This window comes from Myodes glareolus, chromosome 2 (genome assembly GCF_982192425.1).
Source record: "Myodes glareolus chromosome 2, mMyoGla1.1, whole genome shotgun sequence".
Lineage (NCBI taxonomy): Eukaryota > Metazoa > Chordata > Mammalia > Rodentia > Cricetidae > Myodes > Myodes glareolus.
In genome coordinates this window covers 123279431-123296974 of record NC_142027.1, presented here as the reverse complement: position 1 = coordinate 123296974, position 17544 = coordinate 123279431, and the positions used below count along the sequence as shown (strand labels likewise).

Genomic DNA, 17544 nt, shown 5'->3' with positions numbered 1-17544 from the left:
CCCCATTTATTTAATATTTAAAAGAGCACCACCACCCCCAAATAAAACAAAATGAGATACCTCACAATTCTTCCAAAGTTCTGAGTCAGTCCGGTCACTGTTCTGCAGCTCTTGTGTTAAAGCAGCGAGGACTTCGACTGTGCCTTGAGTGACAGGTGGCCCGGTCTTCCCTGAGAAAGAGGATACCCCATTTGTACTAAAGTGGGGACTACTTCTGTTGAAACATAAATAATTCAGATGGTTTTCTTCATTCAACTGAAGAGTTGACTAATTCAGCAGTTCAAGATCTAGCAGAGCAGTACACAAACACTGACACCTAATCCTCCTCATGGCCCCTCCTTAGAACACCTGACCACACAGGGACACACTCACGTCTTTATGAGAGAAGCCTTCTTCAGCACTGAGGGAACTCCCCAAAGCCCAGTAGAAACTACAGGGAAGATGTCACAGCTTCCCTGAATTATTCTAGAGGCTCATCTGGCCCACTTTAACAACAGCCCTGCATTGTGCACTAAGCAGTCTCTCTCTGCTGTCCAGAACAGTCAATCCTGTAACCAGATCCTCAGATTCCATGTGATAAGCTTGTGCTTATCACTGAACTGTCTTTGAATGAAAGCTCTGCCAACCCAATTAGCAGTCAATAGACAGGATTTATTGAGCCTGTATGGTGTGTAATGGAAAACTAACACTTTCCAGAAGACTTCCAAATGTGGGATGACTTCAGATTTGTTTATAAACACCCCAAATACAATTCAGAACATTAGATCTGTCTTGTAGTTGAAAGGGCATTTTTGGTTTTGTGGTTTGTTTGGTTTTTTTTTGTTTTTGTTTTTGTTTTTTTTGTTTTTTTGAGACAGCATTTCTCTGTAACTTTGGAGCCTGTCCTGGAACTAGCTCTTGTAGACCAGATTGGCCTCGAACTCACAAAGATCCGCCTGTCTCTGCCTCCCGAGTGACAGGATGGAAGGCGAGCACCACCACTGCCCAGCCAGGCCAAATGTTTTCTTTTTTCAAAGATTTATTTTTATTCTATGTACATTGATGTTTTACCTGCATGTATGTATGTGTGAGAGTGCAGGATCCCCTGGAACTAGAGCCATAAACAGTTGTGAGCTGCCACGTGGGTGCTGGCAATTAGGCCTGGATCCTTTGGAAGAGTAGTCTGTGTTCTTAGCCACTGAACCATCTTTCCTCCAATTTACTGTTATTATTTTTTAGCCACATGAATGTAAGACTGGCCTCAAACTCATTACATAGGAGAAAATGAGCTTGAACTGCTATTCTTCCTACCTTTTTTACCCAAGTGTACGAATTACAGGCATGATTCCTGATTTCTGCTGTGCTAGGAACGGAACCCAGAGCTTCCTGCATGCCACCAAATAAGTATTCAACCAGTGGAGTTACATTCCCAGCCCCTGAGCAATTTTATTTACTTACTGTATAGATGTTTTGTTTCGCACACATGCACGCAGGCATGCGTACACACACACACACACACACACACACACACACACTAACCAAAATGAAAATACTAAAATAATAAAGTTAGGAGCAGAAAAAAAATTCAAGAACAAGACTATAATAAACTCTTTAAAATATATGTTGTACATAAGAATTTTACAGAGTTGCAATAATCTAGTTTCAACATGGTGGATTTAAGTTTCAGTCACAAAGAAAGGAGATACAAATTCAATGACATCAATTTCATGAGAAGTACATTTAGGTTCGACAGGCGATTAAAGTACTAAGTGGAATTTCTTCTAGAAGTAGATTTCAGAGGGGTCACCAAATGAGACAGGAGGTAAATGTGGCCAGCGTTCAGCTTCAAGGTGGAGCACTACAGCAGACATGTCTCGGGCGTTTCCATCTTTCTCTAATACTACCTTGCCCGTGGGATATTACTGCTTCAAATGCCTCACAAGGAAGGCAGAGAATGAACAGTTTTTAAGGTAGTTAATTTATAATATACAAATTCACCAAAATCTTTATATTGAAAGCTACCTGACCCTTTGCCAAGTATGGTTGTACACATCTTTAATCCCAGAACTCTAGAGGCAGAGGTAGATGAATCTCTATGAGTTAGAGGCCAGCCTGGTCAAAATAGTGAGTTCCACGAGAGCTAAGGTTATGTAGAGAGGTCCTGTATCAAAAAAAGAGAAAGGAAGGAAGGAAGAAAGGAAGGAAGGAGGAAGAGAGGGAGGGAGGGAGGGAGAGAGGGAGGGAGGGAAGGAAGGAAAGAGTGAGGGAGGGAGGGAGGAAGGGAAGGAAGGAAGGGAAGGAAGGGAGGGAGGGAGGGAAGGAAGGAAGGAAGGAAGGAAGGAAGGAAGGAAGGAAGGAAGGAAGGAAGGAAAGAAGGAGCACCCAAATATATGTGTGTGTGTATGTGTGTGTGTGTGTTTGTGTGTGTGTCTTAACAAAGCCATAATCCCCAGCTTGGGAGGTAGAGTCAAGAGACTGCTACAGGTTCCAAGCCAACCTGGACTATATAAATGAGCTTCAGGGCAGTCAGGGACATAGAGATCCGAAATCAATGAATCAATAACTAAATACATAAAGCATTTTATTGGCTAGTTTGTCAACTCAGTCTGTTTTTTGCTTTTTGGTTTTGTTTATTAGTTTTTTGTTTTTTTTTTTTTTTAGGCTTAGCTATCCTGGAACTAGCTCTACAGACCAGGCTGTCCTGGAATGCACGGAGATCTACCTGCCTCTGCCTCCTGAGTATTAGAATTAAAGGCATGCACCCCACCACTGTCCAGTTCTAATACACATTTTTAATTACTGTTTCCCAGATTGGTGTGATGCTTCTACAATATAAAATATTATTTATACTATCAATTTAGAATGTAGAAATGAGCCAGGTATGGTAGCTCACATTTGTAACCCCGGTACTAGGAAGGCGAAGACAGGAGAACTTCCTTGAGTTTAAGGCCAGCCTGAGCTACACAATGAGACCGTCTCTTTAAAAAAATTAAAAAGGTAAAAAAAAAAAAAAGGAGAAATAACTAGGCAATTATCAGGATGTAGAGAATCAAAAGATCAAGATTATCTCTAAGTACATTATGAGTCAGGTTAGACTTGGCTATGAGAGGTCTTACCTCAAAAAATTATATATATATAGACTATCAAATTTTAAAGATATGCTTGTAAGTTACAAAATAAAAAAGCATAAAGACGGATCTCTCAGTTCAAGGCCAGCCTGGTCTACAGAGCGAGTTCCAGAACTGTTCCTCATCAGAGATGGGTTGTTTGTTCTTTAAGGCAACAATGACACTGATTAGATCAACTGGTCAGTTTTGCAAATAAAGTTATTTTGGTTTACTAACACATGAAAATAATATCCAACCGTCTGGTGGTGGTGGCACATACCATTGTCCCCAGCACTCGGGAGATGGAGACAGGTGGACCTCTGAGTTCAAGGCCAGTGTGGTCTACAAAGAGAGTTCCAGAACAGACAAACACAGAGAAATCCTATCTTGAAAGAAAGGAAAAAAGAAAGGAAATAGTATCTAACAATTCTTACCTATTAGCACGCAAGCTCAATCCGAGAGAATGGGGAGTACTTTTGATATCAGAGTCTGCAGAAGATGAAGATTTTTGCAAAGTTTCCGCCAAATCAAAATTCTCCATATCGTACAGAAATTGTTAAGCTCTGTCATCTGGAAACATTCTTGTTTCTCCTGAAGGAGGAGACTGCTTCCAGCTCCTCTTCAGTTGCTTCATCGTCTACCAGCATCCTCAGCAGCTGACATTCAGAGCTGTGAAGTCCGCTACATTTCCAAAGAGTCTGAAGATGAACAGGGAAAACTATGGAAAAAGCCATTACATTTACAATTTACCCACTATCTTTTCATGGCTTTGGAGACCTTGAAAATTCATCTACATTAAGAACAGCAGCCAAGCCGGGCGGTGGTGGCGCGCGCCTTTAATCCCAGCACTCGGGAGGCAGAGGCAGGCGAATCCCTGTGAGTTCGAGGCCAGCCTGGTCTACAAGAGCTAGTTCCAGGACAGGTACCAAAAACTACAGAGAAACCCTATCTCGAAAAATCAAAAAAAAAAAAAAACCAATAAGAACAGCAGCCAGGCCGGGCAGGGGTGGCGCATACCCTTAGTCCCAGCACATGGGAGGCAGGGGCAAAGGGATCTCTGTGAATTTGAAGCCAGCCTGGTCTACAGAGAGAGTTCCAGGACAGGCTCCAAAGCTACCCAGAGAAACCCTGTCTCAGGGAAAAAAAAAAAAAAAAAAAAAAAAAAAACTACTACTCTATGACTTCATTTATATGAAGAATCTAGCACTGCTAGCATTGGCAAACCCACAGGGCAAAGCAGACTATGGAGCCCTGAGGAGGACGAGAGAAAAGAGGCCACTGCAGTGCACTTGCTTTTCACCTCAGGGTGACGGAAAGTTCTGGAGTTAGCATTTCTTCTTCTAAAACCCCTAAATCACATACTTTCAACAGGATGCAGTTTATGTATAGGGACCATATGTCTTTTTAAGGTAATTTGTAAGAATCATATTATCTCTTACAGGCAATATTTCAGAATTTTGTGTTTAATAGTCAAGGTTCTAGGTGCACTCTATTACATAATAAATGGAATACTTTCAGGCCTGGTTCACTTTTTTAGCAGAAGGTTTGTTAACTTATGTAGTCACTTAACAGGACTTAACTATTTAGTCTTTATGTTTGCGTTTAAGAGCTATTTAACTGTTAAAAATGGCTGGATGTACAATTCTCAATACTTTGTACTCTGAACAAGTTAACTAAAATTTTACTAAATCTGGATATATAGATTTAAACTTGCTGTCATAAGCCCAACCATATGCCTCGTCTTTCCAGAATCCACTGATTTCAAGGAGATGGGGGAAGAGAAAAAGATGAGGGGAACATCAACAAAAACCAAACCAAACCAAACCAAACGAAAACAAAAAAAACCATGCTGCTTATAAATAGAGGAGTTTAGAGACTGCATCGGAAGAACTTTCTCACATTCCTGTTCCACCCAACTCTCACTTTCCAGGGCTTAAAGAACACAATCAGTTCATTGAAGCTAAAGAAGTACTGCCTCCAGGACAGGTACAGAGGCAAAGGGTGACCAGATCTAACCAAATGGATTTGACTTCCGCCACCTACCCACCCCAGTGTCTGGCACATCACAAATGGGGTATTGAAAAATCCAGGGGCTGCCTCTTCCAACTGGCAAGGAAAATATGTGGATTCAAATGACCACAAATTCTCCAGAGAGGTGGATCTACAGTTTCATCTCTTCTCACAGGCCCTCCCCCACATCCACCTCCGCTGAGGTAATCCGGATGCAAGATTCAGATAGAAACACCACTAGCACCTCAATGACACCTCTCCCGGGACGGGGAAGGGCGAGGAGAAAAGGGGGAAACCCGCTATGAATCTGAAATAAACTTGATAGAAACTGAATACAGGAACAGACATTTCTAATATAATTTTCAGCACCAAAAGAAGATGCTCTGTCCCTCACCCTACAACCCTTTGGAGTCGGAGGCAGGAGTGACGGAGTAGTATTAACAATTTGAAAGTTCACAGGGCTTCCTCTGCGGGGAGGCTGAAAGGAACCAGTACGGGGTGGTTTCAGGGGCAGAAGTCAGACCCTAGTCGCGGGTGGCGGCTATCGGTTCAAGACCGGAGGCGAGAGAATACAAGGCAGCAGGCATGATGGAGAACCGCTCACGATCACTGTCATTTCCAATGGAAGCGTGGGTTCCACTACCGGTGGGAGGGGGCGAGCACCCACGCCCCTTGCAAAGGCCGTTCTCCGATTGGGCCTCGCCGATGTCACTCAAGGGCACGATCTAGAAAGAGCGCCCGCAACAGCAGCGGACTCCGGCTAGCTTTGCGGTAGCCACAGTCCCTCACCCTAGCCTGTCAATGCATCCAAGGGGGTCCCCTCTGATGGGATCGTCTAAGACTCAGTCCTCAGCCCTCGCGGCACGCAGCTGCCCACAAGCCGCGACCGCTTACCTGGCCTTCTCGTCTCTGCCTAGCCTGGCCCGAGAAATTGGCCTCACGCGACCGTTAAACTCCAGGAGGCGTGCGCCCGCGCGCGTGCCCGGCGACTCACCGGCAATTGGCTGCTCCGGAGAGGGACGAGCCGGCGCACACAGGCGCCTTCCCTCGTTCCCTGACGCGCAGCTCGCGCCAAAGAGGGCAGGGCGACGCAAGCGGCGTGAGGGTGGGGCTTGAGGTCGAGGCCCCCGCCGATTGGTTCTCTAGAAACTACGGGACGACGCCTCGGTTTGTCGCATGCGTAGTTAATGAGAATGAGCCTCTGGCAGGCTAGGGAAGACGCCGAAGGAGTAGGACGCATGCGCGGACCTGGGGGCTGGTGCGCAGGGGGTGAAAAATCAACGCAGACTTCACTTTTGATTTCCCCGTCGTGTAGATTCTTGTTGAATGTTTCCGGCTGGAGGCCGGTGCAAAAACAGGTAAGCGTCTGCAAGGCCCGGCTCCGACGAGCCTGGTTACTACTGTCGCAGGCTCTGGGATGAGATCTTGATGCTGGAACTCCTGACCTGCTTCCGACTTGCGTCTCTTACTTGAGATCTTTCCCGGCCTGACTCCTGAGCTAAGTTGTCTGGACTCTTTACCCTAAGTTTAGGGAGACTGGCTGTGTCTCTCTCTCCGGACTCTTGGTGCGAGGAGTGGGGGAGAGTTCGCTGCTCTGGAGAAGGTAGCTCCTTGGAGGCCCAAGGAGAAACGTGTCGATACTTAGGCAGTAGATCTTGCCTTGCAGCAAGTGCAGTACTGGAATAGCACGTAGTATTGCCGAGGCAATCAAGTTCAGGATTGCTACTGCGAAGTCAGGATGCGGGAGATGTATTTGCCCTTGAAATGGCAAACCTACAAAAAAAAAAAAAAACTCATCCCCTCCTCCTTAAAACCCCACCACTTGTTTTTATTAGTATTGTTTTAGACAGTTTCACTATATAACCCTAGCTACCCTAGAACTCACTATGTAGATCAGGCTGGCCTTGAACTCACGGAAATCTGCTCTCTTCTGTTCCTCAAATGCTCAAATTAAAGGCCGTATGCTTTCAAGCCTGGCCAGACACATATCAACAGTGAAATTCAGTAGCAACCCCAAACTTACAGGTGTATGCCAGATCTAAAGTGTACGTGGATCAGTCTCCACTGATTCATCCACTCATCAGTATCATGACCATACACCAAACCAAAATCAGATGTTTAAGCACACAGATGTTTTCAGTGACTCCATATTTCAAAATGTTTCTCACTTATTTCAGTTTGTCCAGATTTAATCTATTAGACTAACAATTAAAGACACTAGAATCTTGCATTCAGATAAGTGAGAATTAGGAATTTCTCAAACAGCTCATCAGAGAAAGCTGTGTTCCTCCTACAGATGTGTATATTAACTCCAAAGGCAGCTACTACTAGCTGCTAACCACACAGAAGTCATTGCCACAAACCAGAAATGCTCTGTAAATTTGGGAGAGGTTTTTGTTGTTGGATTGTTTTGTTTTCACAGTATCATTTGAGTAGTAGTATTTTTCTTGAGTTCTGTTTTGCTGTTTAAGAGAGGGTCTCTTACAGCCCCAGTTGACCTTCTGGTATACCTACTCAGTAGGTAGCCAAGGCTAACCTTGATCGCTTGATCTTCCCGCCTTTACCTCACAAATTCTGGGATGACCAATCAGTGTGCACCAACACAGCTTCAGTATATTCATTTTAGGTAATTTTTAGAGAATTTGTTTTTAATTTGTTGATGTGTTAAGTCAAATGTTCAGGAACTAGCATTGTGATTAAACTGGTTTTTTGGTTTTGTTTTGTTTCGAGACAGGGTTTCTCTGTGTAGCCCTGACTGTCCTGGAACTAATTTTGTAGACCAGGCTAGCCTCGAACTCACAGAGATCCACCTGCCTCTGTGAGTGCTGGGATTAAAGGTGTATGCCACCACCACCTGACTAAACTGTTTTGTTCATTGACATAGATAAGCTTGTACATGCCATGTTTCTTACCTTAGGTAAAGCTTTTGGTAAGGTCTCATTCATTCGTTAGTTCTTTTGCTGTCCTAGAACTCCTGCCACTCTGGTTCTGGAATTGTCTCTCCCTCCTGTTTCTTGGTGTGACTTGAAGGTGTCACTTTGTGTTCCTGACATTTTCTAGCAAACGGTTTGGGGAGGGACATCCTTCACAGCAAAAAATAAGAAGCAATAAAACCAAATCTAGTTTACCTAGTAAACATGGAAGATTGTCAGGTTTATATTTGTGTTTTGATTCATTTTGTGGTGCTGAAAATCCATAGCTAAGCAGTTATTCTTTTAAGAGCCCACATTTCCAACCCTATATTTAAATTTGGGGTATTTTTCTACTATATTCCATACTTCCTGCGGTTATTTCAGCCAGGACTTGGTTCAATCAAGGCAGCTTGGTGTGTCAGTGTGAACCTGCAAAGAAGGCAGGCTGGAATTTTGGCATCATAATGATCTCCTTGGCACCTGATCTCATACACCAGAATTATGATCTGAGCAAACAGCAGCTCTTTGGTGTTCTCATAGTTTCCAGATACTTTGTTTTGTTTTGTTTTTCAAGACAGGGTTTCTCTGTGCAGTCCTGACTGCCCTAGAACTCGCTCTGTAGACCAGGCTAGCCTCAAACTCAAAAGCTATCCACCTGCCTCTGCCTCCCAAGTGCTGGATTGAAGGCGTACACTGCCACCGCCCAGCTCCAGGAACTTCTTAAACTGGACCAAATCAAACAAAATAACTTTCAGGTCACTCTTCTGGATGCCATTTTACTTTGAGCTTTAAAATACCCATGAGACCATTGTTTTTCAGGCTGGTATTATGCTATCAGACCGCAGCTTAAATGACGGAGTCAAAAGCTCCCCACTTGTGCAGTTTAAGGGTGATGTGCTACCACCTAATATGCACTAAAAGTTTTGTGTCTGTGGCAACATACATGGCTTTGTCCTCACCCTACATGGTAAGATCTTCCCCTTACACATGAGGAGACATGACCATGACTGTAGAGTAAGTAAATCACAACTCTAGGCATGAGAACTACATAGTCCATACTTATTCTTCATGGTAACATAGCACAGGCCTGTAATCCCAGAATTTGGGATGCTGGAGCAATAGGATATTAAGATTAAGGATAGCCTGGGCTACACAGGAAAACTGTCTCGAAATAAAATTATAGACTGGAGAGCGACTCCGCGGTTGAAGCGCTTGCTGCTCACGTGTTGGGACCAGAGTTTGGATACCCAGAACTCACATGAAATGCCCAGTGAGAGTGGTGACCAGCATTGGAGGTCAGGTGGGGAATCTCCAGAGCAAGCTGACGAGGGAATTCTGGGTTCAGTTAAGATCCTGATTCATTGTTTAAGGTGAAAGAGCAATGGGGGAGGAGTCCCAGCATCAACTTGGACCTCTGCAAGCACATATTCACTCACCCACACATGGAAAGGAAATGAAAGAAAGCTTATTCTATTCTGCGGTATAGTCTCTCTGTGATAAAATGAGAGACACACTCAGAGAAGGTTAAGGAAAGTGAGCAAACTTTTTTTAAGGAATAGAAAGAAAGAGCACATTGGAGATGTTAAGAAACATACTTGGAAAAAGATAAATTTAGTTTCACAAGTTGAAATCAAAGCACATACCTTTAATCCTAACACTCAGACAGAGGCAGAGCTCTGTGAGTTTGAGGTCAGTCAGGTCTACAGAGTAAGTTCCAGGACAGCCAGGGCTACACAGAGAAATCCTGTCTTGAAAAACAGTCAGTCAGGCATGGTGGCGCACGCCATTAATCCCAGCTTTTAAGAGACAGAGGCAGGTAGATCTCTGCAAATTGGAACCAACCTGGTCTACATACCAAGTTCCAGACCAGCCAGGGCTTCATAATGAGACCCTGACTCAAATAAAGTTGAAAACAGCTGGTCAGTACTCCAACTCAGTAGACTATCAGAAGTTCAAGATCGTCTTAGTCTCTGTAGTAAGTCTGAGGCCATCCTAAGCTATACGATCCCGTTTTTTTGTAAAACCTCAGGACCTTCCACAGTGAGCATCCTTAAGGGAGTCTACACAGTGTGCCTTATTTATTTTCTTTATACTATCATTTTTGGCTTAGCTTTTTTTTTTAAGGAGTTGGGTCTACGTAGCCCAGGCTAGCCTCAAAGGTGCTGAAATTGCAGGTTTGCACACCCAGAGCCAGCTCACTACTGTACTGTGAAGGGTTGGTGAAGACATTGAGTATTAAACAAATACTGAACACGTTGATGGTTCATAGGCTTTAGGGAGTTTCAGATTGAAGGCTGTGTCGCTAGCTGTGCTGTCGCGGTGTCCTGTTGTGGGCTCAGACTGCTGCTGATAGGTGAGGGTTCCTGTGAGACTCCACAAATAGAGGCCTTGACAGTCTCCACTGTAAGAAGACGAATAGGATGTTGGTATTGTGAAGACGGGATGCTGGTCCCTTTATCTATTTCATTAGTTGTCTCTTGACCTAGGTAGCAACAAACCTGTTGAATTCAGTCCAGATCCAGAGTGGTCTCCACTGCCACTGTTCTCCCAGATCAAAGCAGGGCCATATATCCCAGGTTGACTTCAAGCTTGCTGTCAAACTGAGGATTGCCCTGAATTTATGATCCTCCTGCCTCCGCCTCTCTAGTGCAGGGATTATAAGCATGCACTACCAAGCCTGGTTTATGCTCTGCTGGGGATAGACCCAGAGCCTCATGACATAGTCACAAAGTGATGACTTTGAGGGTCACCACAACCTGAGGAACTTTGTTAAGGGGTCGCAGCATCAGGAAGGTTGAGAACCACTGATCCCTCACACTCCTGGATCCTCATCACTGCCATCATGATTCCAAGCCTCTCTTCAGTCTTGCCATCCTAAGTGTCAGGATGCAGGCAATACTGCTCAGAGCCCTTCGGAATACTACTCAGAGTGTGGTCCCTGAACCAATACTAACGGCCTTACCTGGGGCAATAAAGTCTGCCAGGCATGGGGCATACATCTTTAAATCCCAGCACTCAGGAGGCAGAGGCAGATCTCAGAGTTCTTTGAATTCAAGGCCAGCCTGGACTACATAGTGAATCCCAGGCCAGTTGGGACTTACATAGAGAGGCCCTGACTCAAAACAATAATAACAAAAAGCAGAGATTCTGAAAAACAGAGTCTGATTCCCTGCTTGCCCCAAGGTCGCATGCTGAGGAATAGCCAGACCTCCCGAGAGCATCTCTTCTAAACTGCCCTATGGAGTTCTCTCTACAGGGGTTCTCTCTGCTTAGTATTGATGAAGCTTCTGCAAGGTTGACACACCGTGGAAGCTGTGGCTTGGGAGACTTCTGAGCACCTTACCTTTCTTTTTTTTCAAGACAGGGTTTCACTGTAGCTTTAGAGCCTGTCCTGGAACTAGCTCTTGTAAACCAGAATGGCCTCGAACTCACAGAGATCCCTTGCCTCTGCTTCCCAAGTGCTGGGATTAAAGGTGAGCCACCACCGCCCAGTGAGCACCTTACCTTTCTAAGGAAACACTAAGCAGTACATTTTTAAAGAAACAGCAGTTCTAGATTGAAACCCATGAGCTTTCCTAAATTGAAATTAAAATCAATTCCCTTGCCTGATCTGGATATAATAATCCCAGCACCCAAGTCTAACACAGGAGATGCAAAATTATGGACCACCAAATTTTGGGTTAAAGCCTCTTACTGTCTGAGTCCTAACTTGGCCAAGTGTAGAAAGAATGGTCTGCTGGAATTATCCATTAAACAAAACAATCAGTCACTGAATACTGGGAACCTTCTTGAACTCAGACAAACATATTCTTCATGGGTTGTTTTAATTGCGTGCATGCATTTGTGTGTGTGCAGGTGGAGGGAAAAACATGCAATTGTGTGTGTGCAGGTGGAGGGAAAAACACAACTTGCAAGAGTGGGCTCTAGGAATTGAACACAGGTCTTCAGACTTGGTGAGAAGCTCCTTTACATTTTCTGTGCTGAGCCAGACCACTAGTCCCATTGGTTTTAAAAATCTGCAACTTGACTTAGCTATTGCAATGCTGGGAAATGAAACCCAGAGCCAAGCTAAGCAAGCAAAACTCTACCACTGAACTCCCAGCCCAAGTCTTCGTTTCTCAGGAGATCTAAAAAGACTCCCCTGCTCCCATCCACAACATTCGGGCTGTGGAAATGTCTCATTTGACCTGGGATGGCTCTGTCGCAGACCATCCCTGCAGCTGTACCCTCCCAGATCTGAGGTGATCTAGAAATGGTGACAAGAGCGCTGTGGGGATCTGGGACCTACAGCTAGCACAGCCTAGGCTGTAGCATCTGTTGTAGTTATACATGCCTTCATGTCTCTGTGATGGGCAAACTGCTCATGCTTCTTGAGGCCTATGCCTGATGCTTAGCAAGTATTTAACCGGATTTTCCACCAGACAAATTCAGTCCCTTTTGGAAGGTCTGGCAGGTCTATTCTCTCTACACTTGACCAAGTCAGGACTCAGACAGTGGGAGGCTTTAACCCAGACTTCATCGGCTCATGAATAGCTGAAGCCATCATCAAAGAAAAAGGAGGGCCAGGGAAGTCAAGTACAGAACCAGCCCCACATTAAAGCCCATATTCCCAGACAGGAATTAGGGCAGAGCTGCCAGCTGCCGGTCTCCCCTTACTAGCACTTCTTTTTGACATTTTCTCTCGTATTTTTCTAATGTCACAATGAGCTAGAATTTGAGCTGTTTCTATTGTCCCCGAAGACTTCAGGTTGCCCTGTGGTGACACAAAACCTGAAATCCAGTCTGGGCCTTAGGGAAGCAGAGCCATGGTGTGTTTGTCATTTTTAGCAGTCATTGGAGTGTCTAGCATTGTCTGATTGGCTACTGGAATTAGCCATTAAACAGAGCTCTCAGTCACTGAACGCTGGGGGCCTCCTTGAACTCAGCTGGGTGGGAGATCTTCCAGGGTGCCCGTCAGCTCTGAACTAAGACAGAGCAGAGATGGGCCCGGTAGCTGTGACAGCTGCTGGTGAAAGCACACTCCCTGCCGTCCTTTGTCTGGGAGTCTGGCCTGTCTTTGTCAGGGCGCTGTGTTATCATTGCTGTCCTGTCCGGTCTGCTCACTAACCAGTGGAAGAGACAGTCGGGAGAGACCCTGGGCTCCTATTCCGTGGTCAGCCTTCCCCAGGGACTTGAAGCCTTCTGCTACACAGCAGAATTTGTTCCGTACACTGAGAGCAGAAGTAAGAAAAGGGCAATTCTGGACATGAACTTAGCCCCATTCCTGATTATAGTGTCTGGGTTTGTCACATTTCTTTGTTGATTTGGGGATGTTTTGTTTTGAATTACATTTTATTTTGTCAGGGAAGAAGGTGCATGCCACAGCACCTATCTGGAGGTCAGAGGACAAGTTTGGGGAGCTAGTTCTCTCCTCTTATGAGTTCCTTGGAGAGAACACAGGCCATCAGGTTTGGTGGCATCTTTACCCACTGCACTGCCCTTGGTTATTGTTCTTTTTTTTAATATTTATTTATTATGTATACACTATTCTGTCTGTGTGTATCCCTGCAGGCCAGAAGAGGGCACCAGACCCCATTCCAGATGGTTGTGAGCCACCATGTGGTTGCTGGGAATTGAACTCAGGACCTTTGGAAGAGTAGGCAGTGCTCTTAACCTCTGAGCCATCTCTACAGCCCCTTGGTTATTGTTCTTTTGAGACAGTCTTATGACTCCTGGCCTGGCCTTGAATTTCAAGTGGGAACCACCACATCCTGATCACTTATCATTTCCTTTTTTTTTTTTTGAAACGGTTTCTCTGTGTAGACTGCCTGCCTCTGCCTCCCAAGTGCTGGGATTAAAAGTGTGTGCCACCACTGCGTGGCTCACTCATGTTTTCCTAAGGATAATTCTAAAATACTTCAGACTCATTGAACAAAACCAGTATTTTTATTAGTGCTTTAAAAAAGTATTTTTAAACATGTGTTTATGTGCTACATGGTGCTTACGTGGAGGTCAGAGGGTAACTTTCAGGAGTCAGTTCCTACCAAGAGTCCCAGGACCAAACTCAGATTATTGCATTTGGATTTAATTATTGTGTGTGTACTTGTGTGTATGCAGTGCTTCAGAGGCCAGAAGAGCACATTGGATCCCCTGGAACTGGAATTATAAGGAGTGACCCCCCCCCGTGTCGGTGCTGGGAACTGAACTCATGTCCTCTGTAAGAGCAATAAGCACTCTTATCACTGAGCCATTTCTCCATCCTCCTTCCCTGCAAAATAGTTTTTAAAGCACCATTTTCATTGCTCTGAGTTTTGATTTATGCCTCTCCACAGAAGCCCCTTCCACTGTTGTCTTAAATATCACCCATGACTATGGCAGGACACATTGAATGTCACAAAAAGGCCCATATCATAGACTTGAAAGCAAGCAGTAGCAAGGCTTGAGAAGACTGTGTGTTAGAGTTCATCACATCCGTTTCCCACAGAAGAAGAGGTTCATACACCCAGCATCACTGTAGTTATCAACTCTTCTGGCTGCTCGGAAGCTTGCATTTATACAAGGAAAGTGGGACATGGTGACTCGTGGCTTTAGTCGTAGGTCTGTAGAGTGCCAGGCCAGCCAGGGCTGCATATGAAAATCTGCCTCAAAATCCTGAGCAATGGACAGAAAGAAGGAAGAACGCAGGAGAGAGGAGAGAGACGCGGGAGCTGTGCAGAGCGGTGCACGCCTGGGATTCCAGAACTTAGGAGGTGGTGCAGGAGGGCGAGCAAGCCCAGCCTCACGTCCTGCCTCAAAACAAACAAGAAAATTAAGTAGGGGCTGGAGAGATGGCTCAGCTGTTAAGAGCTGGGGTCAATTCCCAGCATACACACACACACACACACACGGTGGCTCACAACTGTCTGCCACTCCAGTAGCAGAGAATCTAACACCCTCTTTTGGCCTCAGTGGCACCAGGCATGCACATGATACACATACATACATGAAGGCAAAACACTAAATACAGAAAATTTTAAAAGGGCATGATGGCACATGCCTTTAATCCCAACGCTCAGGAGGCAGAGGCAGGCAGATAGATCTCTGGGAGTCTGAGCTCAGTCTGGTCTATACAGCAAGTTCCAGGACAGCCAGAGCTACATAATAGAGATTCTGTCACAATAATAATGATGATGATGATGATGATGATGATGATGATTAAATAAAATGTTTTTAAAACCTACATAAATAAAGTTAAAAAATAAACAAGCCAGGCAGTGGTGGTGCACACCTGTAACCCAGCACTGGGGCAGGCACTCTCTTGAGTTCGGACCATCCTGGTCTACACAGCGAGTTCCAGGACAGTCAGGGCCACAGAGAAACCCTGTCTCAAAAAAGAAAAAAATAAATAAATAAATTAACAAAGTGAAAAGTAAAGCACCAAAGTACAGTGTGCCTTCAAGAGCCTCCCCAGTACTCACCTGGGCAGACAGAGCAGGGACCAGCGGTCACAGGTGACTGCGTGCAACCTGGGCAGTCCTGTCCTAGGGCTGGTCATCTTAGGAGCTAGCTCCTCCATATGTCACAGACCAGCTGCCAGGACTCTGTCCCCAGGTTTGGCTGCTATTGAGAGCCTCAGGGAGAGCCGTGTGAAAGCAGCATCCCTATGCTGAGCGCCTGCACACGCTCAACAGAGGCACAGTCCTCAAGTAAGCTGTGGTTCTGAGATTACCTGGCTGCCGAGCCCCAGAATCATTAGGAGAGCCATCCCCAGAATACTTTCTCCTTTGCTCTTTTCTACCAAATGTGAGGTGTGTGGAGAAAAGCAAATTCACAAGGAGTCTTAGCAGCTCATTTTTACCAGTGACCCCCCCCCGCCTTTTTTTTACTGAGCAACTGATCCATTGACCCCTTGAAAACCTCAAAAGCCTGTGGGTTGACCATGTCCTGTGGCTACAATTCCCTGTCCAGTTCATGTGTCAGCTAAGTGATCTCAGTGCTGTGCTGTATCTTGAGTCATTAGTTAAATCTTAGAATTTTAGACCGGGTCTTATAAACTGGGTTGGTCTCATAATTCCTGGCAGTCCTTCTGCCTCAGCCTCCTGAGTGCTAGGATTAGCTTTATTTAACTCTTTCATTGTTTAGAAGCTAAAGATTTTTCTGACCCTGGGGGTGTAACTTGTTAAGAATGGGTTGAATGTGCATGGGTGCTCACTCCCCACATAGTCTTGAGTGTCTTCTCTGGCTAGCTCATGCATGGGTCCATCTGAACATCACTCACACATCCTTGGTGGTGATTAGGCCTAACAGGCGCCTTAGTCGAAACTGCTTGATTTGGTAACAAGACCAGTTGGATCACATTATTGGCAGTGCATCCGAGGGCAGATGTTCCCATTCAAGTCCGTGAAACTGCCAGCATTACAAGCCAACAGTCAGGGCACTGATTGACAGTGAAGTTTTGTTGTGGATTTACTATGTCAGACTTTAAGCTCAGCTGTAAAATAGACTGATACTGTCATCTTTGCACAAATATAGATTTCACATTTAAATACTGTCCTTGACTCAGGTCCTAATTCTTCCTCAATGTGCTCTTTAATGTCTCTACCCAACCACAGCCCTGCTCCTTTAAATGTCACACTTAGTACCTCTTGCCTAAGGAGATGGCACCTCCAGGTGCTCAGAAGATATTTTTGGTGTGTTATAAGAAAATGTGTAGTCTGTGGCCATACCACCCCGAATGTGCTGATCTTTGAAGCTAAGCAGGGTCAGGCCTGGTCAGTGCTTGGATGGGAATACCCCATGCTATAGGCTTAAAAAAGAAAGGAAGAAAGGAAATAATACATGTATTAGCTGACAGGGCATGTCCAGTTAGGACTCTGGGCAACTCGTGCCCAGAGAGGCGTGCCTTGCTGAGTCGCCTGCCTTTGCTTGTCCCCTACATGCCCTGGACATGAAGGGCTGCCACTGAGGCTGTATGAAAAGCTGTGTTTGAAGCCTGGCTGTCCTCTGGAGAGCAAAGTGAAAAGATGGCCTCATTCTTTCTCCATCGCAGGTCCTGCTGCACCGCCTTGTGTCCGCGATGAGCACCTGGGCTTTGCTCCGTTTCCCTGCACCGCTGATCAGGATGTGCTCAGGGAACTGGGGACTTGGGCTTCAGGAGAAGCCAGCACTGCTCTTCCCAGGAATGGCTGCCACTGCAGTGCAGGTGGCAGGCAGAAAGGACTATCCTGCTCTGCTTCCCCTGAATGAGAGTGAGCTTGAAGAACAGTTTGTGAAAGGCCATGGTCCAGGGGGCCAGGCCACCAACAAAACCAGCAACTGTGTAGTGCTCAAACATGTGCCTTCCGGCATTGTGGTCAAGGTAGAGAGTGGAGGGGGCGGGTAGATGAGAGGAATCCAGGTCTGCAGCCACAGCAGGTTTCAGTAAGGGGCATGCCCATTCGGGCACTGGCATGCTCTGCCAGCCCAGTATAATCAGGGCACTGCAGATGTACCCAAACCCTGAGCTGTCTGTCCCTCCGGAAATGAACCTCCTGCCCAGTCTCAGGAGCCAGAGCTCTGCCACTGTCCTTGAATTTAGC

At 45.5% G+C, this 17544-nt stretch overlaps 2 protein-coding genes across 10 annotated transcripts in view; one reads left to right on the top strand and one right to left on the bottom strand.

Moving 5' to 3' along the window:
- Nucleotides 1–6174, bottom strand: part of Mphosph9 (M-phase phosphoprotein 9) — a 73394-nt gene extending 67220 nt beyond the window's left edge. For 4 of the 8 annotated variants that reach the window (XM_048447234.3, XM_085679064.2, XM_085679058.2 and 1 more), the window contains exons 1-3: nt 5991–6130; nt 3521–3784; nt 61–214 (exon numbers count right to left, since the gene is read on the bottom strand). In XM_048447234.3, the coding sequence (XP_048303191.3) occupies nt 61–214; nt 3521–3627 (261 nt within the window). In that variant the 5' untranslated portion in view covers nt 3628–3784; nt 5991–6130. Of the gene's footprint in view, nt 1–60; nt 215–3520; nt 3805–5490; nt 5718–5990 lie in introns of those variants that run through there. The other 4 variants (XM_048447235.3, XM_085679075.2, XM_048447233.3 and 1 more) reach the window with 4 other exon arrangements.
- A 90-nt stretch (nt 6175–6264) lies between these two features.
- Mtrfr (mitochondrial translation release factor in rescue) overlaps nt 6265–17544 on the top strand; it is a 15645-nt gene continuing 4365 nt past the window's right edge. For both annotated transcript variants that reach the window (XR_014998096.2, XM_048447230.3), the window contains exons 1-2: nt 6265–6454; nt 17016–17324. Coding sequence is in view for 1 of the 2 variants with exons in the window: in XM_048447230.3 (XP_048303187.2) it covers nt 6284–6454; nt 17016–17324 (480 nt within the window). In the remaining variant the exon portion in view is untranslated. The remainder of the gene's footprint in view (nt 6455–17015; nt 17325–17544) is intronic.